The sequence below is a fragment of the Ambystoma mexicanum genome, chromosome 12 (genome assembly GCF_040938575.1).
Source record: "Ambystoma mexicanum isolate Mex_15411 chromosome 12, UKY_AmexF1_1, whole genome shotgun sequence".
NCBI classification, from domain to species: Eukaryota; Metazoa; Chordata; class Amphibia; order Caudata; family Ambystomatidae; genus Ambystoma; species Ambystoma mexicanum.
Genome location: NC_090936.1, coordinates 1,163,690,498 through 1,163,717,303, shown reverse-complemented (window position 1 = coordinate 1,163,717,303; position 26,806 = coordinate 1,163,690,498). Strand labels below are relative to the sequence as shown.

General features: G+C 45.7%; 1 protein-coding gene across 5 annotated transcripts in view; it reads left to right on the top strand.

Moving 5' to 3' along the window:
* XPOT (exportin for tRNA) overlaps positions 1-26,806 on the top strand; it is a 1,180,573-nt gene that overhangs the window by 1,105,281 nt on the left and 48,486 nt on the right. For all 5 annotated transcript variants that reach the window (XM_069629779.1, XM_069629778.1, XM_069629776.1 and 2 more), the window contains one exon: positions 6,089-6,145. In XM_069629779.1, the coding sequence (XP_069485880.1) occupies positions 6,089-6,145 (57 nt within the window). The remainder of the gene's footprint in view (positions 1-6,088; positions 6,146-26,806) is intronic.

Genomic DNA, 26,806 nt, shown 5'->3' with positions numbered 1-26,806 from the left:
CATTTGCGGTAAATGTTAAAGTGCACAAGTAAAATGTCACAACTGTAAATATGTCACTGCTGCACCAGCTTGTCCTAGGCACATTGTAAAAGTAATCAAAACGCCATTATATAAAAATATATAAGGATACAAAGTATCCTAACTGCACTTCACTGTAAGGTGATCTGTGTTAGGATATATTTCTCTTTCAGACCACATTCGCCTCCATATTCTATGGACCCTCAAACCTTTTGCTTTTGACATGCCCTGACTTTTTACAGAGAAGTGAAGTCTTCAGCTTCCCTTCCCATGCCTTTTGCTGATTTTGTTATGTGGGAACGGACCATAGTCCTTCAGGCTGTCAGTACTGTGGAAACTGTTTCCCTTTTGTCTTTCTATTTTTTACCTTCTTTCGTAACTTTTCTATATTGCAATACAGCATCTTTCAATGCAGTGCAATGGGGTTACTTTTGTATAACCCTAGCCTTTTAAATATTGGATTAATTTCCGGTTGCTTTTAAATGTGACTAAAGACAAGCTGGTGGCAGCAGAAACATATTTACAATTTTTGTAACATTTTTAGTTTGCGCAACCGCGTTTACCACGTTTGGCTACTAACAGTGGCCAGTGTCCTAAGATTGCTGTGCCATGAGATGTTTTGCTTGTTCTTTGGCCGTTGTGTTTGGAGATCTCCAGAATAGTGAATGCCATTTGTGTGTGGACCCAGGAAGTGGGTTGGGACTGTCTGGTGCATGAAAGTCTAATTGCGAAAGCAATTCACAGTAGTAACTGATTGGACCACTGCTGACTGACTGAGTGGGGCATAGCCTTGCCATTGGAGTGTTAGGGAGAATATTCCCCTCAACCTGAGACCCCAAGCACTTTTGCAGGTCTTCTGAGATTTTTTATTTATACTTCTGAGCGAGTAGGACTTTTTATCACTCACTCATTCTACTGACATGGGAAACGCATTTTACTGCTACTGCAATTCTTTTTCACTTTCCTCCATGTACTACACTACAGGCATCTGTAATGGATTGATGCAGCACACTGCACCATATGTTGGCTTGCTGAGGATTCCCTTGTGCTTCCCTTTTTATTTCTTACTTTTCCCTGAGATCTAAATTTCTCAAGGATAGTAGTATTTTACTTACCTTTCTTTTTGTGGAATTAGCACACACCACTGTATGTGGAGTGCTGAGGGGCTACATAGTAACTCCTTTCCCACTGCTCCTGTAACTTTTTTTGTTAGTTACAGACAAACCTAAATGGCTGGTGGCAGTGGATACGTTTTTCTACCATTTTTGTGTTAGTTACTCACAGGCTGTTTTCACAGCTGCAGTACAGCCCCCATGAGTGACCATTTTCCCAAAATGGCCCCAGTCTATTGCCATTATTCGTTTGTGTGTTCCTTCTTGGCCCTTCTTCTACCGTTCCAAGTGAGGTGAGGTCTACTTGAGTTTTCCTTTGCTGGGATCCCTTTAGGAAGCACTCCAAGGCGCCATTGTGTCTTCTGAGGCGAGGAAGTGAGGGAGGAGCCTGAACCTTCTCTGGCCTTTGTCCGAGGATATGCCTAGCTGGAACCCTTTTAAACTGGGAGGCTAGCTGTCCTGCAATGACAGCCACCCTCAAGTGATTGAAGGGTCTATGGGACTTAATAAATGGGTTCCTGCATAAAAGATTTTTGGGACAGAAGGCTAAGTCGGCCACTGGAGCTAACACTCCGAAGAAGACCACCAGAGAAGCCCTCAGCACCTCCATTAACAGCAGAAGCACTGTTGAAGTACCACTGCTGACCTGACCCTGTTTTTGAATTGACAGGGAAGCTCCGCCAAGGATGACTTCCTCCTGGGTTGGTGGGCCTAACCAGTCTCAAGACAATCTTAAATTTGAGCCGTTGCCCGACGTCCTATGACCTTCCATGCCTGCAGAATCCCAATACCCGGGGTACTTCAACCACCTTGAAGTGCCATGCCATTGATGAATCTCGTGGCATCTATGTGGACCTCCAGAAGCACGAATCCTCTCCTCATACGCCCCTCACCAGAGTGCAGGACTGAGAAAAGATTATTCTAACCAGCAGTGATCGTTCGCTCCTGATGCAGAGAAAAAGGCGCCAAAACCACAAACCTACGCGGGAGTAAGAAGAATTCTTTGCCGGCGAGTCCCTCCCTCAACTAGTGCTACAGGAGACCATCCAGGGTCCCCCTTTTCGTCACCACGACCAAGGACTAGGAGACTGTGTTTGCAGCGTGCATCCAGAAGACGTCCAGCTGCATCATTTTCTTCACTCTCAAGGTACTGTTGAACTCTTGGTAAACTTGAGAGGGGAAGAGGATCCAAGGTTGGAATCCTCCTGTCTCCTGCAAACTATATGCTACCGTCTATAAGACAGTAATTCAGTTTAGATAATGGTACTTAAGTTTTCAATAATGCAAAGTTCCAATAACCAAGTTCATGAATAATCCATAGAGCCAGATGTTCTAATACAAAGAAGGCTATTTAATCGTGAAGAATATGCAAGCATGATGTGTCCAATAATCCAATATAATCGGCTGATGCGTTTCGAGGAGAGTCCTCTTCTTCCTAAGCCTAATCGAACTGTGGAGAAAATATCTCATGAAAAAAACACAATAAGTATGTTGTAGTCTGTGTCTACAAAGTCAGATCATTCTATATAGGGGGAAAACAATCAAGGATGCAGAACAAGAGCATCTAACAGACAATTCTAATATGCTCAATGTAACATCAATCAATTGAGGAGTTAATTTCATACAGAGGAACAATTATATAGGCAAAATAAGAGTACAGCTGGATTTACTTATGGCTAGATGTTTGTTGCCCAATTGAGTTCAGACTGTGGATTGGTACCAATGTGTGAATACACCTAGATAAACAATAGTGCCCCTTTTGTGTTAACGATAAGAGTGATATGGATTTGGTAGACACTGCTTGGGGAAAAATTCATACAAGTTTCAAAACATATATATTGCGTACCCAGTCGTTGTATACAGGGGACGGGGGCCCATAGTGCAGAAGGTGGTGTGTATAGGTTACTATGGTCCAACATGTAACGAAACCTATCAACAGGGTGTCAGGGTAGTAAAGATAAAGGAAATATAGTGGGATTCAATAATAGTCTGTGAATCACTCACCGATTGGCGCAGCGCCTACATATACATGCGCATATGGTATTCCATTAGCCACGGAGATTAGAACACCTCATACTGTTCATGTTTGTGTGGCAAGTCCAGATCACTGTTGAAAATCACAAGATCCTGGTCAACCTATTCAGAGTATGGTCCTGCGGTCATTAAGCTAATTGAAAGTCTAAATAAAGTGTGGCTCACCCTTGATGTCAATAACGACAGATAGTGACATTCCAATCGGCTGAGTGCGGACAGTCCGGGAGTTCAATACGGTGTCGGGAGAACTGTTCATAGACCAAGCCGTGTCTTCTAGAGGCTAGAAGGAAGAACACGGTTAGGCTTGGGATAACCGTACTTCTGTCGGGCAGCCAAATCTGTGATCAGATGGAATCAGGAAACAATAGGAGGTATACCTGAGCTGCGGGAGAATCGCTCATAACAGTGGTTCTGTTACACGTGTGGTGTCAGTAACCAGGGAACCAGTACTCTGTGTCGGTAAAGGAAGGTCGCCATCTTGTGTAAGTCATATATAATGACAATTAATGCCTCAGCAGACCTCTGAATTATCCCATTCAACTATAAGCCTCAGATGAAGAGCAATATAAAGGCAATTTATGCCTCAACAGACCTCTGAATTATCCCATTCAACTATAAGCCTCAGATGAAGAGCTATGTTTGAGCTCGAAACACGTGTCAAGCTGTCTCGATATTTTTGAATAAACATCAGACCGCACTTAAAGATTGCACTTCCTTGGCGCAGTGTGCCTGTGCACCTTTTGTCTTGTGATTTTGTGTAAATCATACTCACTTCAAAGAGTGAAGGTAGAGAGAAGGGACTAATCCCATCTGCTCAAAGTGCGGCGTCCATCTTGGAGTGGACTAAACCATGAAGTGGCAACAAAGTACCTAACGTTGATGCACCTGATCTCCTAAGTTATGTGGAAAAAATATGATATCTTGTATCTAAAGCAGTGCTAGAGCTACAGTGTGAACTAGCAGTGTTGTGACTAGCATGTGTGTGCTTAGATTCCCAACTAGAGAGAGATTTAAGAGCGATGTTGTAATAATAAAATGACAACCTATAATTCTATAAAGTACTCGGAATGTAATCGGTGTCTTCACATCCATATTTGTGTACTCTCATCCCCCATGGTGTTACAGTCCTTCCACAATCAGCGGCATTGTAATTAACTCCAATGAACGCAGATGTGTATAAGAGGATGCATAACATTAACAGACATACATGAGAGTGAGACTTAAGCAGTCATCTCAGAGGACCTGGATGTTGAGAGAAAACTTATATGTCGCGTATAGATGGACAGAAGGTACACCCATTGAAGTAGGCGTTCTGTTCATATATCTCTACTTCCCAAACAGAGGGATATAAATATGTCCCCCTAATCTGTTGTACAGAATGTAACCAGATGCGAGTTAAAGCTCAATGGGCAAAGAAACTCATATTACTTAAGATATATATCCTAGAGTCACTAAATGGGAGCCTTGGAGGAATAAAGAATACTAAACGAATGTATTAATTACATATATAATGAAAAATCAGATTGCTCAGGGCTCACTGTCAGGCATATGTAATACGCAATCACGTGGATCTTCTAGGTATGCAATGTTCACTCTTTATCTTGGCCGTAGTTTGTTCAAAGTGTAGAAACATTTTATAGTGTTTAATTACAATTGAGGCGGAACATATTGCACAGATTATCATTTCGACAACTGCCGGTTCAAAGTTGTTCATCATATATAGTCAATAATTGGCTGCGTTCTCCCCAAGCTATTCACCTAGGCATTGAACTCTGGTCCATGCACAACTCTTACAATCTCATATACTCTGGCAAAGATGAACAACATCATTATGGCATAACTCTGTCAAAGATGAACAACTGCATAATTGCACAACTAGGCATACCCTGTGGGTTCATTCCATCTCTTATAGTTCTATATGAAACAATTTAGGGAAAAATCCTCATTGAGTCCCCTAGGTTGTAGAGTGTGCAAAAGATGGATTCAATATTTCTCTCTTTGAACCAGCAGGGTCTGGTAATTCCCACCCCTCTCTGGTCGTTTGACAACTTCAATCACCTGAAATTTAATCTAGGCAATGGTGTGCTTATGTTCTGCAAAGTGTCTTGCTACGGGTGACCTAACATTTTTACATTTTATGGTTAATTTATGTTCAGACCACCTACCTTTGACAGGTCTTGTCGTTTGGCCTATGTAAAGTTTCCTTCATGGGCATTTGATGGAGTAGATGACGCCAGAGGACAGGCAGGTAGTGAAGTCTCTTATCTTGATCCTCTGCCCTGTTGTGGATGGGATATGGTGTCTTCTTTAATCACATTGTTGCAGGGTGTGTAATTCAAGCAGGGAAATGTATCCACATTTATTCTTAGCATTGAACCAGTTATTTGGTGAAAATGGAAGCAAAATTCACTGCCATCAATCGATCTCTGGCTATATAATTTGTGACCTATTTTGGTTATGGAAAAACTCACTGCAGTCATTAGAGACACCAGTAGATCATTTATTTATGTGTGGTCCCGTTTCCTTGCATATATGAAGAAACTTCTGTGGTCTTACTTGCCCGGTGAGGTGAGAGCTATGAACCTCATGGACTTGCCATGAATTGGGCATACAGGTATTCCACTGACACTTTACTCAATTTTAATACGGTTAGCATTGCGGTAATGGGAGTAGGCAAGGGAGGGGGGAAAGAGGGAATTACTTTTGAATTATACTGTTACTTTGGCCGAAATATATGCTTGCAATGTGGATAGTTGAAAACTCAATTATATGTTTAAAGAAAAGTTCATTTTCCATCATGTGATGCAAAGTGGATGTAACTTTTTCTTAAAGAAGTTCTTATTTACGAAACGAAGCAAGAATATAATTTATTTAAGCAAGTTATCAAACTGTATTTCTTTTCTTTCATTGTTCCTCCATTGTAGGAATTCTGTCAAGTACTACAGCAGCCTGATGCTAAGATGTTAAAAAGTTACTTAAAGGTAAAACGCACATTTTACTTTTTCATTAATTCTGAAAGTGTGTGAAACAATATAACTTGACATCTGTAATGATGTGGAATCGATTCAGAGGCTCTGGCGCATGTTTTCACAAACTCACCCCTATAGGCATTTGTGTGCTGTCTCAGTAAACGGTGCCTAAAGGCCTTCAGTTTCCTTTATAAATACTTACACACCACATTCCATGATCCTTTGTAGCCTATATTGTTAAACTGGACAGAACCCATATATACCCTTAGTTTAAAAAGGTGGGTTTGAAAATGTTCTTTATTCGTAGCGTATTGCTTTGCAAGAGTGGAATGCAGATTCAAAAGGCTAGCAGTAAGGTACTGAGCAGGCAACTGGTTCCAGGGTTGTGCAGTTTGAGTTACGACCCATCAGTTCTGCATTAGAAACTCTGGAACTCTTTTTCACTCTTCATGTTAAAGAATGTTTTGTAATTTGTAAATTTCCACACATACGCTCTAATGGGGCACCCTGCATATTTTATGGACTTTTTTGGGGCGAGTCTAAGCCTCTCTGACTTCTTTTACATATGTTATTTGGTGTACACTGGCCAGTCCGTATGGCTAACAGTGCAGGCAGAGCTTCGCAGATCTTTTTTAAAAAACTTTTTTTACCTTAGTTTGGTTTAAAATGGCACAGCCCACCTTTAAGCTAAGTGCTGCAGAGACACGTTGTCCCTTTTTTTGTTTACCCATTGGAACGTTTTGTTAACCTTTTGTGATGTGAACTGAACAGCTGGTGGCAGTGAACCTATTGTTACCTTCTTTTACAATACACAACCATGCACCATTGTGTACCATATTAGGAAAGATTCTTCTTTTTGCTGCTTTCCTTGCATAGATATCAATGGGACACCCTACATGTTGCTATTATTTTGAACCCATCCTGACTTTTGAAGGTAAGTGAAGCCTTTTTGCTCCCCTTACATTGCTACGCTCATGCCTTTAGGGGGACTGATCAGTCCCTATGGCTGTCGTTGCAGGAGAACTCACTCTGTTCTCCATTGTAAAGTTTGTGGATTATTTTTACTGCACACCTAACCTTATGTGAAGTGTGGTAGGGTCATTTCACGTCCCTGTTATCTTGTTGGTAAATTGTAGTTAATTACATGTGTCAGGATGGGCTGGTCGCAGAGAATACTTTTGTAGTGTTTTCATTTTTATAGTCTTATGCACTTTTACATTTTACTGCTGAATGCCAATTAGAGTACCATATACTCTAAAATGGCCCTGCCACAAGATGTTTACCTGCCCTTTGGGCATTTTGTTTTTTGACCTTCTTTCTGCCTAAGAGTGGCAGGATGTCTCCTATATGGTAAGCTCTTTTCTGGGGTAAGCTCCAGCTTTGCAGACAAAGTGCGCGTGTGTGCGGCAGGCCGGATGTTGAGGGCTGGATCTGTCTGGACCCAGTCCACACCCATCCAAGATGGGTGTATCTGTTACTGGGCAGATGCAGTGGCCAGAAGCTGTCCAGAATTCAACAGCCCCTGCCTGATTGAATAGTGAATATCCTTGCCATTGGTAGGCTGAGGGCAACCTCAGCTGGGGACATGCAAAAGAGGGGGACTCATGCAGCTATTCCTCAGATCATCGTTGATGCCAAGACCCCTACAAAAGGTGCAGCCCGCTGAAGGGCCCGGAACTACTTGTTGGAAAATTGCCAGCAGCCCTTTCTTTTCTTGCCAGGCGAAGCACTGTGTTAAGATGGATTTCTGGAATCTGACCTGGTGGACAAATTTTAGGAGGCCCACCCTAGTTGCAGTGAACAGGGGAACTGAGAGGTTAGTCAAACCCAATCAAGGTAAGCATGGAGAGTGGTTAAAGCTTAGTCTTAGGAGAAAGTGAGTGGGGTCAGGGGACCGCAACGATTCCACACAGTGAAGCACACAATTCAATTTAGACCGGCAAGTACAAAGATACTATATTATAGGCGCAAAACACACTGAAATGAAAAAAGCTTGGAGTAATGTTACACAATACTCAGGTTATCAAATATATATACAGTCGCCTTTAGGTTTGCAGGAATGCATACAATAACAGACAAATAAAATAAGGTTATTAGTGATGCAGTAGAATGAAACCATTTCACAAGAATAATACCCTAACTTTATAAATCCAATCCCTATGACGTATGGGGCTTTGTGCCCAAAAGTCACAAAGCTGCTTCTTAGGAGAGGGGACAGATGTAGAAAGAGTTCTTGTGGTGGTGAAAATGTTCCAGAAGATATTCAGCAAGTAACATGTTTGTAAATTATGTCAAAAAAGGTAGCAGGCGCTCCTCTCCAGAAAGAACATGGCATGATAACCTGTTCTGAGATGAGTTTGCAGCACACGCTTTTTGCTCACTGTACCTTTCACAGATGGGAAATAGCCATTTCCATATCAGCCTTTGTCCCGCCCACATGGGCAGTCCAGCACCGAAATACTATGGCAATTCCTCTCTGAACAAGAGTACCACCAGCAACCCCATACACGTGTTTCAGCCTTGTTGGGCCTCGTCAGTGAGGTGAAGCTGAGCCTCTCTGAGCACAGTGAGCAGGGAGACCACGTCTGGTTGCCCCCAGGTAACCTAGGGTCACCAACCCCAAGTTCCATACAAATATTTCATGTGGGCGAGACAAAGACTGATATGCAAATGGATATTTCCCATCTGTGAAAAGTACAGTGAGCAAAAAGCGTGCGCTGCAAACTCTCATCTCAGAACAGGTTATCATGCCATGTTCTTTCTGGAGAGTAGCGCCTGCTACCTTCTTTTGATATATTTGAAAGTGACTTGGGGTTGGTCACCCTGAGTTACCTGGGGGCAACTAGACGTGGACTCCCTGCTCACTGTGCTCAGAGACAAAGCTTCACCTCACTGATGAGGCCCAACAATGCTGAAACACTTGTATGGGGTTGCTTTTGGTACTCTTGTTCAGAGAGGAATTGCCATAGCAGTTTGGTGCTGGACTGCCTATGTGAGCGGGACAAAGACTGATATGCAAATGGATATTTCCCATCTGTGAAAAGTACAGTGAGCAAAAAGCATGTGCTGCAAACTCTCATCTCAGAACAGGTTATCATGCCATGTTCTTTCTGGAGAGGAGCGCCTGCTACCTTTTTTTGATATATGTAAATAATGTCTCAAATGGATTGTGTCCTCCCACATATTCCTCAGCTTTAGCTGCTTAGGAAAAGAAATCGGTAGAGGGTGCTGTGCATTGATAGTCGACTCGAGGGCCTCCGTCATCACTAGTATACACGCGCAGTGTCGGTTAGCTTCAGTTCCGTTTTTCCACGATAGCTAATGCTTAAAGATTAGGACAGGCTTCGGTTTCTTCAGAAACTGCGACATATCGAGAAATGCCCTAATCATCCGCTTCATCAACCCCGAATACCGGGTTTAAGAAGTGTCATGACTGCGGCACTAAGATGTCTATTTCGGATCCCCATAGGGTGCGTCTGTGGTGCCTTGGTGTCGAGCACAGGACAGCAGACTGTGGGACTTGCCAGTCCATCACAGGTAAGGCTTTGAAGGAGCCTTAGGGGAAGTTAGCAGTGGGTAGGCCCCCTACGAAATCCCCCTCGATGACAGTGTCAAAAAGGCTCTCATCAGACGAGTCGAAAGGCAACTCATCTTGGAGGCAGAGGTCCAAGAAATGCTCTTGTTGCAGTAGGGGTTCCCACCACTACTCATCTTCATCAAGAAAGATGAAGAAAAGACACCACAGGTCTCCTTCCACTTCCTCTGATTTCTTGCCAGAAAGGAAAAAAGCCTGCCCAAGTAAGTAGACTCCTCCAGCCAAATAGAAGGTGTTCAGGAAAAAAAATGCATGTAATCTTTGAGAATCAACTCCGGCCCCCTCAAAGGAGAAAGCTAAAAGCCATGCTCCTGTCACGCCGTTAAAAGCTAACAAGGAAAAGTCGAAGGCCGAATCCTGCGCGCCCTTGAGCCCGGGAAACAAGCCAGAAAACCTTTGAGGTCTCGACTCGATGACAGGACCAGGCCTCGTCTGTCAGAAACACCACTGAGTCGGAGGTCAAGCCCTTCAAGGACTTCATTGACGCCACCAGCGTCGAAATCAGCATTGAAGTCATTGAAGCCATTGGCACCGAAACCTTCGATTCCATCTAAGGAAGTAGAGAAATCCTATAAACCACTTCCTAGAAAGGATTTCTTTGTCTTTGTCCTCCATCTATGAGGAACAAAAACCACCTGACCAAGATACACCGCCTTCGGACTAGTTTGGAACACCTAATGTTCCTGAGGCCCTCATTTCAAAGGAATCCAGATTGAAGGACCTTTATGAAAATTTGCAGTCAGCAAGTGGCATAGACACATCGCCAGAGCTATAATTTGGCAAACTAGACCCTGCAGAGAATGCAGATGCTTCATATAGACTAGACAGCTAATATCTAGGGTGATTGCATTTTTGTGATGGGGCAGGCCTGCTACTCCATTTGAACAAAGATGACCTTACAGATATTGGGAAAGGTGACCTGTGAGAAACCTGAAGGTGTCTCCTTGGCTGGTCCCCGGGGATCGGTCATCCAGGTGGCCATGACATGGCCATCGCTAGTGGATCCAGTTCCTGGGGGTGGACCAGTGAGGGAGGATCACCTAGATGGAGGGTCCTAGGGGAGTGGGAGACCGACGGGTGAGACGCGGTATCCTCCTTCTTCCAACACCTTTTCCCCATCCTACCACGTAGGACATTCAAAACACAGCCCCCACCCCCTTTATCGACACAAGCACTTTTGCACGACACACCAGAGAACAGACTAACACCAGAGCCGTTTACCTGACATCTCCCAATACAAGGGTCTGGCAAAGTCCGGCAATGGATCAGACTCGCACACACCTGACGGCCCTTTCCCTTCCCCACAGGGATGAAAAGTGGAGCACGAGAGCACCGTACGAGCAAGGCAGACCGCACGACAAGACAGCTTTCCAGGTCCAGCAGTTCAAGAGGAGGAGAAAGGCAGCAAATATCGAGAGGCTGATGAGGATAGATACAACCTTGACTAAGGACAATAGACCAGGTGTGCTGCAGCAGATGTCAACGGTACACGGAGCGTAGCGACACCGATAAGCTGGAACAAGGGACCATTTCTCCTGCTTCTGTGGTACCGGCCTTGACTCCAGTGAAAAGGAAAGCCAAGCGGTTCATCACAGCCGGTGAGTCGAGTGGAGAGCCGATAAGATAAGAACCGGGCTGTGGTGAATGAAAGTCGCTAAGTGAGAAAGTTCAAAGAACTGTGAAATTGTAAAGCGGAGACCAGCTGCAGATGGGGACCAGCACCATGTGGGTGCTGCTCTGAAGAAACTCTGATCAATCCCCACCTGAGTAAAACTACAGAAACTAGAAGGCTGTAGGAGAGCTGCCAAGATAGGTCAAAGTGGTCATACAGGAGGTGAAGCAAAATCCCCATACAGTCAAAAACCTTTGATCTGCAAACTATAAAGAAAGCAAGTGAAGTGCATCCCACAAACCTTGAAAGTGAATGTAAAGATGAAGTTGGCAAGTGTGAATCTGACCGAGGGATGCTGACAAGGAAAGTCTACAGTCCCAAGAAACAGTGTGTTGACAAGTGTGAACCCGACCGAGGGATGTCCACTGGAACTGTTTAAAGGGACATTGACATTTGAGAAGGGTCTGCACCTGAACGAGGGAGATCCAGGGGTAAATCTATCATCCGAGAAATACGTAGAACAGAGCTTTGTGTTTATTTGTTGTTTTGATTATTTGAGAATCCATCAGGCGCTCTGAACTAGGGGACGCAGCCACCAAGGCCCTGATATTGAGAGGAAGAGGTGTCAGTGCCCAGAAGGGGGAGGGAGAACTCCTCTCCAAAAGTGACATCAGGAAATAAACTTTCATTTTTGTTGAAGAAACTTTTGTTTATTTACGTCAGGCCCTCGAAGGCAAGAAACTTTCAAGAGAAATGAGACTTGGCCCTCGAGGCTCCTGATAAGCTGGAACTGAACTGTCTACTCGTGCTGGGGAAGCTAGCGTGTGTACTGTGCTCCAAGATCCCACCTTACCCCGTGCTCAAAACGTGGGGAAGGAAGAACCAAGCTACCTCATCCTGACATATTATTTAAGAACACTTCTTTGTTTTCTTGAAACCCATCCCACACCATGTGTGTATTAGTTGTAAAGTTTGGCAATATGTTTCTTAGTATAGGCCCTTTTTATTTTGACACAACGCCCCAAGCACTGCCTTATTTTCATTTGATGGTTGACGCTTGCTCCCATCTTAGATTTAGGTTTAGATTAGATGTTTTTCCAACCTGCATATAGTTTAATAAACACCCTTGAACTGTAATCACTTGTGTCTGTCTTTACTGTTGCCCCCACCATGAGTTCCTTACAGACCACGAAAGGATCCTGTATTACCCTGTCGCATTGCCCTGCAGGAGAAGGTTAAAGCACATTGTGAGGCACCGGAATACAAGTCGACTGTCAACAGGACCCGCACCAAGAAATATAGACCATCAAGCAGTGATTTGGATTACTTATTCAGACACCGGAAAGCCTGGTATTTCAGGCAGCTACTTCCACGTCCAAGCATGTGGCATACCCGACCATACCGCCAGATAGGGGCGATAAGTGTTTTGATGCAATGGCGAAGAAGGTGTTTTCTGCAGGAAGCATGGTGCTAAAGTCAGCCAATGCCACTTGCAAAATTCTCGTTCACTTTTTGGGACTGTATCTCCATGGTGGCTTAACACATTCCCGAAGGGGAAGAGAGAGATGGCTTCCTGAACATCGTGAGAGACGGAAAGAAAGAGATGTGCGAGTCGCTGCCGTCAGGTCTGTACTCTGCATACAGTATCAGCAGAGTCATGGCAGCAAGCACAGTGATATGCATGTTTGCGTGGTTGAGGAAGTCCGGATTTGCACCGGACGTGCAGTACAGACTGCTCAACATGCCCTTTGATGGCACTCAGCTGTTTGGCAGAAAGGCTGACGAGAGCCTGGAGAAGCTTCAGACCTCGAAGGCAGCAGCCAAAACGCTTGGCGCCGCTATCAGACGGCCACAACCGTCACAACCCAGTGGGCCAGCTTGGAGGGATAGATCCTTTTGTTACTACTCCTAAGGTAGAACGAGAGGACTTGCCAAAGGGGCCAAAGAAAATTCCCTCGTGATGGACGAGGGAGAGGTGCCAAGTCCGCTCAAGCAACGGCCACTTTACTCTCAGCTGCTGTTACAGCCGCCTTAAAACCTCTCTGAGGCCATAACCCACCAAACACCAGGCATACACTCACAACATCTGCAAGAATGGCGCGGTATTACGTCAAATGCGTGGACGTTGGAAACAGTAGCCCAGGGTTACTGCCTCCCCTTTTTAAGAGGGCCTTGCGGTCATCCACCTGGGAGCCACTCGTTAAAGTTCTGGATCCGTTCTAGTTCAAAAGATGTTGAACCTGCTAGAGAAAGTGCTATATTTCCTAATCCGCAAGAAGGACGGAGGATGGAAACCCGTCTTGGCCTTTGGATGCTTGACCAAGTTCCTCACGAGGAGGACCCGTTCAAGATGGTCACCCTTTCTCAGATCCTTCAGGCCTCCAGCTCGAGGATTGGATGGTGTCATTGAACCTTCAGGATGCTTACTTTCATATGCCTATCCAACACAAGCACAAAGTACCTGAGGTTCGGCGTTGGCGGTTCTCATGATCAGTTTCGAGTTCTGCCATTCAGGCTGACCTCCACCTGAGGGTTTTCACCAATTTGATGCCAGTGGTGGCAGCCAATCTCAGTAGAGGGGAGGGGGGATTCACGTTTACCCCTACCTGGATGATTGGCTGATCAGGGCCCGGTCCCCCAAATAGGTCCTGGAACATCTCAACATAACCTACCACCCTCTCCACAGACTGGGCTTCTCCCTCAATTTCAAGAAGTCCCAAATGGTACCATCACATAGGCTCTAGTTCATTGGAACAGTCCTGGATGCATCCTTTGGAGGGTGGGGGGGGAGCCTTGCCACCCAAGGTGAGGGCTCAACACATTCTGCAGGTGGTCACCAAATTCCAGAGAGCCCAGTATCTTCCGGCCTTTGATTTTCTGAGGTTGCTAGGTATGATGGCATCCTGCATTTTCCTGGTGCCAGAGGCTTGCCTGAGAATGGGATCCCTCCAATGGGCCATCAGAACCCAATAGTCTGTTCTCGGGCAAGATATCAGATCTGCTTCAGGTTCCGAGCAGGGTCGCACAGGATCTCCTGTGGTGGGCTTGCAAGGACAAAATTATGAAGGGAGAACCTTTTTGGCAACCATGGCTGGACATGGCGGTAGTTACCGATGCCTCGTTCACGGGGTGGGGAGCCCACACCAACGATCTGACAGTCAGCGGTCGTTGGTCTCCATCGGAGTCCAAACTACACATTAACCTTTTGGCGCTGAGGGCGTTCAAACTAGCGCTGAAGACCTTTCTGCCCTCTGAACGGGAAACACAGTGGCCATGTACTACCTCAACAAAAGAGTTGGTGTATGGTCCCTACCACTGTGCAGAAAGGCAATGCAGCTCTGGTTCTGGGCAATTCAAGAAGGATTCTCCCTAGCTGCATTTCAGCTAGCCAGAGAGGAGAACACTGCGGTGGACGCTCTGAGCAGGCAGAGCACAGACTCTCACGAGTAGGAGCTAGCTCGGATGTTCTTTTAGAGATCTTCAACCTTTTGCGAACCCCTCAAGTGGATCTGTTTGCGACCAGTGTCAACAGGAAGTGTGAACTGTTCTGTTCCATGGCATTTCCCCCCAGAGGAGCTCTAGGGCACGCTTTTGTAGTGGACTGGGAGTTTCCACTACTGTACGTGTTTCCTCCAGGCCCCGTCATTCCTCAAGTCATCAGGTTGGGAAAGTTTGGGAAATCCATGGTCCTAATTGCTCCCGATTGGGCCAGGACAACGTGGTACCCGGATCTTCTGGACATGTGCATCTGCCCTCCATTGTGTCTTCCGCAAAGAGAGGACCTTCTCTCGCAAGAGGGGGGCTGGGTTCCCCATCCAGAGGTCAAGACACTCAACCTTCAAGCATGGTTTCTGAGAGGTTGAGCTATATGGATTGGGACCTCCCGAATGACATAATGGAGATTTTACTTTCTGCCGGAAGGCCAGCATCGAAATCCTTGTACCGCTGCCATTGGAACAAATTCTGCAGCTGGTGCAGGGAAAGGAATGCGGACCCTTTTCAGTGCAATATGGTGTTGTCTTTCTTATTACACCTGGCAAATGTGGGGTAACCAGATTGGAACCATAAATGGGTACTTGGCGGCGCCTTTGATCTTTAAGCGCACGTCGGAAGGAGTTTCATATTGCAAAATGGCACTGGTTATACAAATGTGTTCCCTGTTACACCATTTCAGATTCCTGTTTGGCATTTGAATGTTGTACTAAAATGTCTTATGTGCACTACTTTCGAGACGCTTCATTCATGTCCATTGAGACTCCATTGTGACCTCTAAGACCATCTTATTAGTTGCTGTAACATCAGTCTGCAGGGTGAGCTAGTTACAGGCCTTATCTAGTATACTACCGTTTACAACCTTTTATAAGGACAAAGTTGTTCTACGGGTTAAGCCTACATTTCTTCCGAAGATCGCATCAGATTTCCATATCTTTCAAAAGATTGTTACCACCATTCTATCTACCTCCACATCCTAGCGAGGAGGAGGAGGAAAGGCTACACAAGCTAGATCCAAAAAGGGCACTTTGTTTTTATGTACCACGTATTTAAAAAAAATAAGACAAAATGACCAAATCCTTTGTGGGGTGCACTGGATACAAATTAGGACTGGCGGTCACAAAGCAAACATTATCCATGTGGCTAATCCTGGGCATTACAGAATGGTTTAGGTTGTCAGGAAAGGAGCCCCCAGAAGGCCTAAGGGTTCATTACACACGGGGCATGGCTACGTCTTCTGCGATGCAAAGAGGGGTGCTGATAAAGGACATTTGTGCGGCAACCACCTGGTCTATCTATTATTCATACATTCACAAAATCCTTACTGCCTGGATTCATCTTCAGAAAAGCAAAAGGTGTGATGGCTGGAAGGTTTAGAATGAATCTTAACCTGTGGCCATTGGTGGCAACAACTGACTGATTTGCATATGGCTGGACCTCTTTTGCAATTGCGCAGACGGCTAAAAGACGGTGGTGTGGAAGGTTGCCCAGAGCAATGCCAGTGGTTCAGATTCATTAAAAACTATTCACCCATCACTTTTGTGGATATAGTTTGTCTCACTATGTGAGAGAGGGTATGCCCAGACGTTGGTCCCTTGCTCGCTGTGCCAGTGGGAACCAAGCTGAACCTCCCCTCACTGAGGAGGCCCAGCAAGGACAGTACATGTCTGGGGTTGCTTGTGTTTCCAAGCAGAGGAGACCTGGCCTAGCAGTTTGGGCTGGGCTGCTACCATTGGTGGCAATACCTGAATAATATGCATTTGGTTGGACCCCTTTTACAGTGGCGAAGACTAAAAACGGTGGTGTGGAAGGTTGCCCAGAGGAATGCCAGTGGTTCAGATTCATTCAAAACCTTTCACCTATCACTTTTGTGAATATAGTTTCTCACTATGTGAGAGAGGGTAGGCCCAGACATGGGTCCCTTGCTCGCTGCGCCATAGGGAACCAACCTGCGCCTCAATGAGGAGGCCCAACAAGGCTGAATCATGTCTGAGGTTGCTTGTGTTTCCAAGCAGAGGGGACCTGGCATAGCAGTTTGGGCTGGGCTGCCACCATTTGTGGCAGTACCTGACTGATTATGGCTGGACCCCTTTTTCAATGGCGCAGACGGCTAAAAAACGGTAGTGTGGAAGGTTGCCCAGAGCAGTGACAGTGGTTCATATTCATTGAAAACCTTCCATCACTTTTGTGGATATGGATTCATCTGCAGGCAAGGAAGGAGGATATGTGAAGGTGTGTTTACATTCTGTCCATGATAAAACATGAGATTAAAGTTCATGATTTCAAATGTCTTACTCCCTCCTCCAAACCTTTACACTGCTTAAAGATGAGGAATACCTGGGAGGGCACAATCCATTCGAAGAACAAGTTACCCCTGGTAAGGCTCTTTTGATTGGATGTTCCTTCCATATATTCCTCATTGGCCCTCCCAGCCTACCCCACAGTAACATTTCTGTGCATTACACCTTATGCTCCTTCATTGTCTAATACCGTCTTGGACATGCTAATGCCAGAAATCCTGTGGGACAAAGGTGAAAAAACCGAACAGAAGCCAACGGGTGCTGCGTGTTATATATACCAGTGGTGACGTCAACCTTGAGACGGAGGCCCTTGAGGGACATCGAGTCGACCAAATTGATGCACGGCAGCACCTCACCCGAATTTCTTTTCCGAAGCAGCTAAAGCTGGAAGGGAAGATATCTAAAGACGAGGAACACGTGGGAGGAACATCCAATCGAAAGAACTTTACCTGGGGTAAGTAACTTGTTGTTCTTGTCTTTCAGATAAATACTTTTAGATCCGACGATCAAAAAGCATTGGAATGGAGTAACCAAAGTGTATTCTAAGCTTTATTCTAAGAAGAACAGCTGAAGGTTAATGCGTTGCATTTACTTACCCCCTGACTCGGGATTCTCTTGAGGTAGGTGTTCCCACCATTTGTTCTAGTTCAGGATGTCTACGGATTGCGTGTCTAAGGATTTCTTCGGTCAGCTGCTGTTGAAGGATACAACCCTTCCACTAACAGTCACCACACAGCGATGATGGCAGGCGTCTGTCCAATCACGGTTGAAGAACTTCCAGAACAGGATCCTTTGAATTTGGGAAGCTGATACTTGGCAGGAAGGCGACTGCTGGCACGATCTGGCGACCACCGCAGAACAGTGACGATTCTACCAAGGTAACCCATTGGAGAACTAGCCAGTCCGCCGGGGGGTCCAGGGACACTTCTGAAAGCTGAGTGTGGCTGGATCCTGGAGAATGCATCGAGACAGGCTGGTCTCACCAGTCTAAGGGTTGAAGCATCGCAGAGGGCCTTTGTAGATCAGGTAGTCCAGCATGGTTTCACCAGGCCAAACGTAGGAAAATGGGTGCCAGGCCTCTTTAGGAGTTGTCCACCTATCTTCAGTCACCTGGTCTTCCACACGGGAAACTTTGCTCCAATGCTGATCTGAAGAAATGGCTGCAGGTGTCCTCTTATCCTAAATCCTGGCTGGAAGCAAGTGCAAGATCACCAATGGTAAGGGGTTGCACCATTCAAACATCCAGAAGTGGTCTAATCAGGGACCACTGTGGGTTTCACTCATGTCCCACACCCAGACTCTCTTGCACTACAGTTGTGGAGGAGGACCAGTCCTGCCCACTTTCTGGGCCACACACACCAGGCCAGCACCACTGCACTGCACTGTATTGTAAGATGCTGTGTGCACTATCAAAATGTTACCCAACGGGTGAAAAGACAAAAGGTAAACATAGTTTCCCAGTGCTAATATTCTGAAGGACTGGTCAGTTTCCCCATGACAAAATGAGCAAAAGGCCAGGTGAGTGAAGCTGAAGGCTGCACTTCCCTGTAAAAGGTCAGGACAGGTTCAAAAACTAAAGAATATGGAGGGAAATTTGCCGAAAGATAAATATTTCCTAACACCCTTTCTGTCTGCAAATCTCCTGAAGACCATCATCGGTGCTTTGACCGGTGGTAACAAACACTCCCCACCTCTGCTCGAAGATCCAACCAGTGGGGGTGTTTGGAACAGTCCCAGAACCATCCTGTGGGCTAGCCAGACATCGTCCTGGGCTGCATTACTGCAACGGTTGCCATCCTGACTTGAGCCTTGGGATGTTGCACATCCTTACCTTATGAAACTAAGGAAACATTTCCCTGATGTGAAGTTGCAGCTCTCCACCACAAAGAGGGGCCTTGGACAACCAATGTCTTTGCTCTCACCACGAGGGTCGTTGATGAGGTGGATTTCTAGAATCCGGCAAGGTGGACAGATTTTAAAAGGCCCACTAAGTTATAGTTGATTCTATCGATTCTATTCCCGGCTGAGTTATAGTTAACGGGGAACTTCGAGATGTTAGCCAAAAAAAAACATGAAGGTAGCAAATGGAGAGCGGTCAAGGCTATTCTCTGGAAAGTGGGAGTGGGGTCAGGGGCCCTCAATGAGTTGAGAGAGTAAATCGTACAATAATTCAATTTAGACAGATGTATAAAAATGCAATATTTATTCTAGGACTTTTACACACACTAAAAAAAAATGAAAATAGCAGGTGATATTATTGCATAGTATTCCATATTAAACATATATATATTCACCATAGGTCCATAAAATGTATCTAAATTACTTATTCAACAAAGGCGGCAAGTAAAATAATGCAGTAAAGGATGGGAGTGGTTCACAAGTGAATCCCCTAATTTAAGCATACCAGTCCCTAAGAGGAATGGGGCCTTGTGCCCAAATAGTCACAGCAACCACAATGCCCCCACCCCCATACCAGAATGGAGTTTCTGAAGGCAAGTTCTAATTTATTTGTGCAGGTTATAGTTCAGGAAGATATTCAACAAGGTTACTAAGGTAAGTAAAATGTGTTCTCATCTTTCAGGTTGGAGGGCCAAAAGGCACTGGAATGGAAGACCAAGGGACTTATTCCTAATACTATCCTATGGGTATAGGGGTGACAGTTGCACTGCGGTTACTTACCCTCCTGACTCCGATTTTCCAAGATGACTTAGTGGATCGTCTGGGGGTCGCTGGAGGTTGGATTTCCCTCCAGAGTGAGGTTCCCAGGAGCTGTGGGTTCAAGGATTCTTCCGGTCCGGTACAGCAGCAAGATACAACCCCCGACGATGAAGATATGCAAGGGTCACTGATGCAGGCCTCTTCAGGACACTTTACAGGACGGGGCACGGCGAGTTCCAGTGACTTTCTTCCCACACAGCCAGTTGCGGTTGCAGAAGCCTCCCTACAACAGGATCCCTTGATGCTGGGTAGCTGAAATTCAGCATGACTGCGACTTTTATCACAAGCTGGCGGCTACCAAAGTATGGGTGCAATCACGGAACGACTGTTCTAGCGAGGTAGCCCACGAGAGAGCTGGTCAGTCCACCAGGGTGGTCCAGGGGCACTTCTGAAGGCTCAGGACGGCTGGTTACTCGAGCTTGTCGACTAGTTGGTCCCACTAGTCCAAGACCAGTGTTCGTAGATCAGGTAGTCCCAACAGAGCTTCACTGGGCCAGACACAGTAAGGGATGCCAGGTCTCTTCAGGGGTCGTCTTCGGATCTTCAGTTGGCTGTCCTTCTACAAGGGATTCTTGGCTCCAATGCCGATTTAAAGAAATGGCTGCAGGAGTCCTCTTATCCAAAATGCAGGCTGGAAGCAAGTCGCAGACCACCAATGGTAACTATCTGCACCATTCAAACAGCCAGTAGTAGTCCAATCATGGACCAGTACTGGTTTCACTCTTACCCCACACCCATACTCTGGCTGCACAAATGTGGAATGGGATGAAAGTCCCACCCACTCCCTCAGTCACATACACAGAAAGGCAGCACTAGCCCGCAAAAGCAGCAGCTGTCCTGGGCAAATGCATGACCTTATATGGGATTTCCTGACCTGGCAAGACAGGAAGAAGGACAAAAAACATTATGACCAAAGGAAAAGCAAACATTTCTTGGCACGCCGTTTCATGGGTCTAGCCACGTTTAGTAGCCAGACGTGGTAAACGCCAATGGAAATACTAAAACAAATTCAAAATTGGTAACAATGTATGTGCTGTGTGTCCAATCAAAAGTATTCGTCCCTGTTACCCAATGGGTAGCCTCCCCCTGGGGGGGACAAGGACTCTTGTTTCTATGAGGAACTCCCTAAGCCACACAGCCTAGTAGCATACATGGGACTTATTGCTACAAAGACTATTGGGTGAATACTGGAACCTACCAGTATGGGGAAGGAAATGATAATATCTCTTTAAGAGGTTGTGCATACTTAACTGGGATGAGCGGAGAAAGTTGCAGAAGCAGAGAGTATCCCACACGGGGGATGCTCCCTGACGTGAGCATGCTTGGAGGAGGACGACCACAGAACAGTTTTGCAGCCCGCAACTTTCGAATAGCGGCCGAATGCCTGAGGAAGCCGATGGAGACCTGGCTTATCCAACAACGAGAGAACTGTTGTACTGCAGGAAAGCATAGTGCTGCTACAGGTGGTGGTGAGGAAGCGGCTGTACTGTGGTGGGCTGGCGCAAAGCCAAACACGCCAAGACCATCCGAGAAGGTAATTGGAAGAGTGAGCAGCTTCTAAGCGGTAAAGCCTGTGTACGGCGTAAGGGAAGCCGAGAGCGGGAGGCCAACGAACATGTAGAACGAAAGAATAGTTGGAAACGGAAGCTACTACCAAATCGGCAGAGGGACAGTCGGGGGCGAGGGTGCAACGATGAGAAGCTCCGTACTGAAGAAGAGTGCCCAAGCGAACGCAAGAGCCTGCAACGTTGTCCAGCCTGCATAAAGGTAACGGGGAGAATAGTGGCAACGGAAGACGCGAAGAACTACTCGTCCCACTACTCATGAAGAGTTACTTAATATAAACAAATGTAATTGGAGCTGTATAAAGCTGAGAAGGAGGGAATTGAATAATCCTGGATGGGAAGTCTATTAAGGTTCCGAACCAGAACCTAATAAAGGGAAAATACTAAAAGAGCAACAAGCTGCAAAGATCACGAGGAAGGTTGGCCTAAATACTTTGTTAAAGAGAATATCAAATCCAAGAATGTTGTAGAGGAATTACTAGAGTTAATTCAAGAAATAAAGAGAGGCTATTACTGAAGGTTCTGCTAGATAAATAACAACCAGAATAAAGACATTGATATAAAGAAGCCTTCGGAAAAGACTGGTATATCGGGGGAATCAAGCCAATCTCCTGGAACTGTTTTTAAGTTTAGTTTCCTAGTGGTAGGGCCAGAGTAGAACTAGATTTGGATGGGGAACTTTTCTTTTTTGGAACTTCCTGATGACAGACGAGCACCTTTTGTTCCTTTAGATAGGTAGGGGAACCCCTTTAGAATAGGGAAATCTAGGCCGTTCTCTTATTTAAATAATAGTAATTTGGAAATGGCCTCCAAAAGTCTGACTCCTTCTTCCGCTCCACCACAGCTGCCACCAGCTTGTCTTTAGGCACACAAAGTAACCAAAAATCCCATGTGTAAATAGGGTGAGACAAATATATCCCTGTTGCACTGCATTGTAAGATGCTGTGTGCAATATTAAAAAGTCAAATGGATGCAAAAGGCAAACATAGTTTCCCAGTACTGATAGATTCCCCATAACAAATGAGCAAAAGGGAAGTGCAGCTGAAGGCTTTACTGCCCTATAAAAAGTCAGAGCAGGAAGATTGGGGATCCACAAATATCAAGGAGGGAAAGTTGCAAAAAGAGAAATCTTTCCTAGCAGTGGCCATCGATGTTGGCTGCCAGCATCGCGTCCTGGAAGTCCTCTGAGGTCATCGCAAGAGTGGTGGTCCCGAAGTTGGTGTGTCCAGCTGTCCAACATCCAGAATCTGGTCCATCTGAGCACGGAACTGTGAACTAGCCAGACACAATAGCCCGATGCCTGAGGAGACCTCTGCACTCCTGACCCTTGATCTACGTCCTACAGTATACAGGCACGAATCCGAAGAGCCCAGCGATTTCAGGAACAGCTTACAGTGGTCCCTGATTGAATCAGAGAACAAAGGGTGAGTACATATACCTGTTTTGACCCCCATGTGTCTGTAGGGCTCTACATTATATCCCTACTCAGTGGCGGCTGCTTATTTAGGGCGGGGGGCGTGCCAGGAGGAGCAGAGAAAGCATGTTTACAATTTTCACATGCAGCAGCGCAGCATGGCTGAAGTATTTTATCACGCGTTGGCAGGGACTCACGCTGGGTCCGACAAGTTAACACAGAGGGGCGTGTCCCATTTAACTCAGTTTTTCCAATAATAACAAGAGCTAGAGCTGTGGCTCACCAGTATTAACTTGTGCACAAACAGCAATGTCAGTAAATTCTATGCTTATCAGTAGCATAGTAACATCATTTTCATTGGCTTTTTCTCAGCAACCAATGCAAATCGGTGATATGGGCGTGTGGTGGATACAGGCGAACATGCACCATTTCAATTCTCTTTAAGTCGAACTCTAAGTCATTAGAGCAAGCCAGGGTGTGGTCAGCCACCTACCTAGGGGCCTACTTAGATTGCAGTGCAGTGCAGCCCTGCCTAAGTTTGTTGCCTTGCTGTTTGCTGCTGGTGAAGTGAAGTTGACTTGAGTCCGTAAATCGTAAGTAACTTACCATTTATAAGTACTCAACTAACTACTGAGTCTAAGAAGAACTATGTGCCCCCGGCCCCTATACTCACTTCGAGTTTGAGCACCCCCTCTTGGATTTCGCCGAAATCCAAGAGCGAGTACTCGAAGTGCTAGTTCAAAGGACACAAGGCAGTGGCGTATAAAATCATTTAAGTCTGTGTATCGTTTGCAAAGATGATTTTATACGCCACCACCTTTGCTGAAATAGTGGTTTCATTTGGCCTGCAGGTCAGGACATGTCAGGTGGCATTTGAGGAGCTATGGGGCACTCAGCGAATCTGTGTGATGTGTGCCTGCAGTCTGCATTGTGATACTGGCTGGGTAGCACCTGTGACCTCGAGGCCTCCGATTCATGCAGCAGCGGCCAACTGCCTAAGTTCAGCATTTCCGTTCTCAGCATAAAACGTTTTTTCTGATCAGAGGAGAGTGTGTGATAATGACGCCACCTCCCCACTGCTCTTCCAAACATGAAACGTTCAGAGATCTGCGACACGTACGTTGCTTCTTAATGTAAAATATTTTCACGCAAAGCCCTATTCGTAAACTGCACTCCCGATACACAAAAGCATTGGTTCACAAGACATGTGCGCTAAGGCAATTTTTGGCCGGTGACAAAATTGCACTATTCATTTGCAGCGATTATGTGATGAAGACCAGAATGTTCATGGACTTGGACCGACCGTAGAAACACAGTCGTAATGATTTCACTGATTTGACACCAGCGCTGGCAGAAAAATCAAGAACACTTGTCTTCTGACAGGGGAGCTAGTTGTGCTGTTCTTTTATGTTTTAATATTTAAGTACTTTTAAATTACTTACAGCCAGTCACAAATCTTAGATAATTGTCATTGCAGAAACTAGCCTCTTCCCTCGTTGTTTTTTTTGGTGTTTAAACACCAGCAATCATACCATCTAACCATTGTGATCCACCTCTCAACATTGTTGTGGGTGTCCATTTGCATTTCAATAACCTGTGGTAGTGAGCTGTCCCCAGGCTACATAAATAAATAACAAAACGAACAGCAGCCAGCTGTAAGGGGGGGACCATAAAAGGTTAAACATTTTTTTAAACTACAATAACACTGTTCCGATTGCCAAAGGTCGACTGGCAGCAGCATGCCGGTAGCATGATGACATGTTTGCACGCAACTTCCCTTATACATAGTTTTATCAACCCAAGATGGACATCTTTCAAGGCTGCAGACAACTACATACCTGCTTTCACCCTTATTAGGTATCACTAGTGCAATATTGTCTTGACAGCCTTGTGGTTGGAGAATTGAGGCATTTTTAGAAACACAAGCAAAGTTGTTGTGGGTTATCAGCCTTGAGAAATGTCTTTCTTGGGTTGAAAGTAGCACTGCTCTGTAAGACAATGTTCTTGAGCAAAAGGCATGCATTTGGGTTAGGTGCAGTCTCTATGTACAGGAGCTGTCCCAGGGCAAAGCGAGCTGGTGGGGCTGGGGAGAGCAGCGTCATCTCTGTTGCTTTAATGCAGTCTGTAGATGAGTAAATTACGCCAATAGGAGGAGAGGAGGGTCTGAAACGCACAAAAGACTGAATAGAGGGGGTGCCTTTCTTTTAATGGAAGAGAAGGGTAACAATGCTTGAACACAAGGTGGAATTAACTAGATTTACCCTTGAGCCTGCACTGCTATATACCATGGCAGCAAATGCAGGACCATGAAGCAAAGCATTGAATTCACTAATACAGTCACATGCAAAGTGTACTTATTGTCTAGAAGCCTAGACCGCGAGGGAGATGTGACTGGGAATGCAGCTCCTGTCCTCTTATGGTGAACTACAAACTTGTTGGGCAGTTCGAGGCAAACTAGTGAGCTGCAGGTTGGGCAGCATGACGCGCCATTCTCTTGGGTCTGTTTGTTTCAATTACAGTCACTTGAAATGAGTGGTCAGCGCAAGGCTTGATTTATTCAATTTGTGGGACAACGAAAGCGCTCTGTGATGACTTCTCCCACAATAAAGGATCTCAAACTATGTGCACCTTGATATGCAAACTCGGCGAGATACAATAAGGTGATCTCCCTAAATCACGGGAAGGCTAAAAGCTTTTTAATTTGCTTTTACAGTATACAGGCCAGATGCTTGAGCCAGGAAAACAGAGTATAAAGTGGATTTTTTATCCAACCTCAGTGGTGCCTGTTAGGGAGAATTCTCTGTTAGGCTGAATTTCCTAACCTAGTGAGTCCCCCAGCAGCTTTGCTGGATTTTTTGGGGTTTATTGTTTTCTCCTGCCAAGAGTGAGACTCTTTTACCCTCACTCTTGGGCATGATTTGAGTGTGTTTCTTTGAATCTATATGTGTTTAATGGGCTATGGGGTCTTTTACTCCATAGGGCTTCATGTGTTTTTGTGATGTGTGTTACACAGCACCCTCAGTGCAGTGGCACAGGGGTGTCATAGTGACCCCCCAGTATAGACTCCATACCCTGGGACTGACTACTGTCTCCCAGGGCATGTAAAGTCACCATTGACTTTACTAGTCTTAAATTCTGAACAGAACCAGTACAAACCATCATATTGTGGACATACTGGCTGGGGCAATTCGATTGCCCCAGGGTCTTTTAGTCGAGGGGGCACGTCTCCGTTCCCCCTGATCGAGTTTTGGCTGGTAGCAGTGGATACTACTTTTTATATTCAACCGCAAATATTTTCCTATGGGATTTCCCATTGTTTTAGGCTACTATCTTTATTTAATTATTTACGGTAGCCTCGAACATACCGCCGGTTTATTTAATTAATATTAATTCTCCGGTTGGTATTTTTTGCCAAAACTTGATTCTAAAATGGCGTTTGTGTTCTCTTCTGTGACTCCAACCCAAGTCGAGCCCTTTGTTCCACTTTTTGGCAGGCTTCTCCACAGAAGCCCTCCAAAGTGGTGCCACTCTGTCTGGGGTACTTAGGAGGGGTGGAGGGAAATGTAGGCACCCTGGACTGAGTTGCCTAGGCAACTCAAGTCGCACTCCATCCTGATTGGCCCACTTAGCATGTTTGAGTGACAGCTAGGCTGAGTGAATGGGGTTTGCTGCATAAAAGCAGGGCTTTGGGGACTGGAACTTCAGAAGTCGCCACAGGACCTAAGAATCCGACGAGGGAGAAGCTGAGCTGACCTGCCACGACGCCACCACCGGTGGAGCCCTGCTGGACTGCCTCACCACTTTTCCCAACGACAGAGATCATCTCCCACCGAAGAGTCTTCTTCCTTTGACTGGTGGGGATAACCAGTTTCACTGTCTTTTCGCTTTCCCGACGTATCTCGTGGCTGCCTTGCCCGTGCCAAGCACCCCGGCAACCGGGATACCACGTTTTACCACGACCGCGAAACAAAGGTACC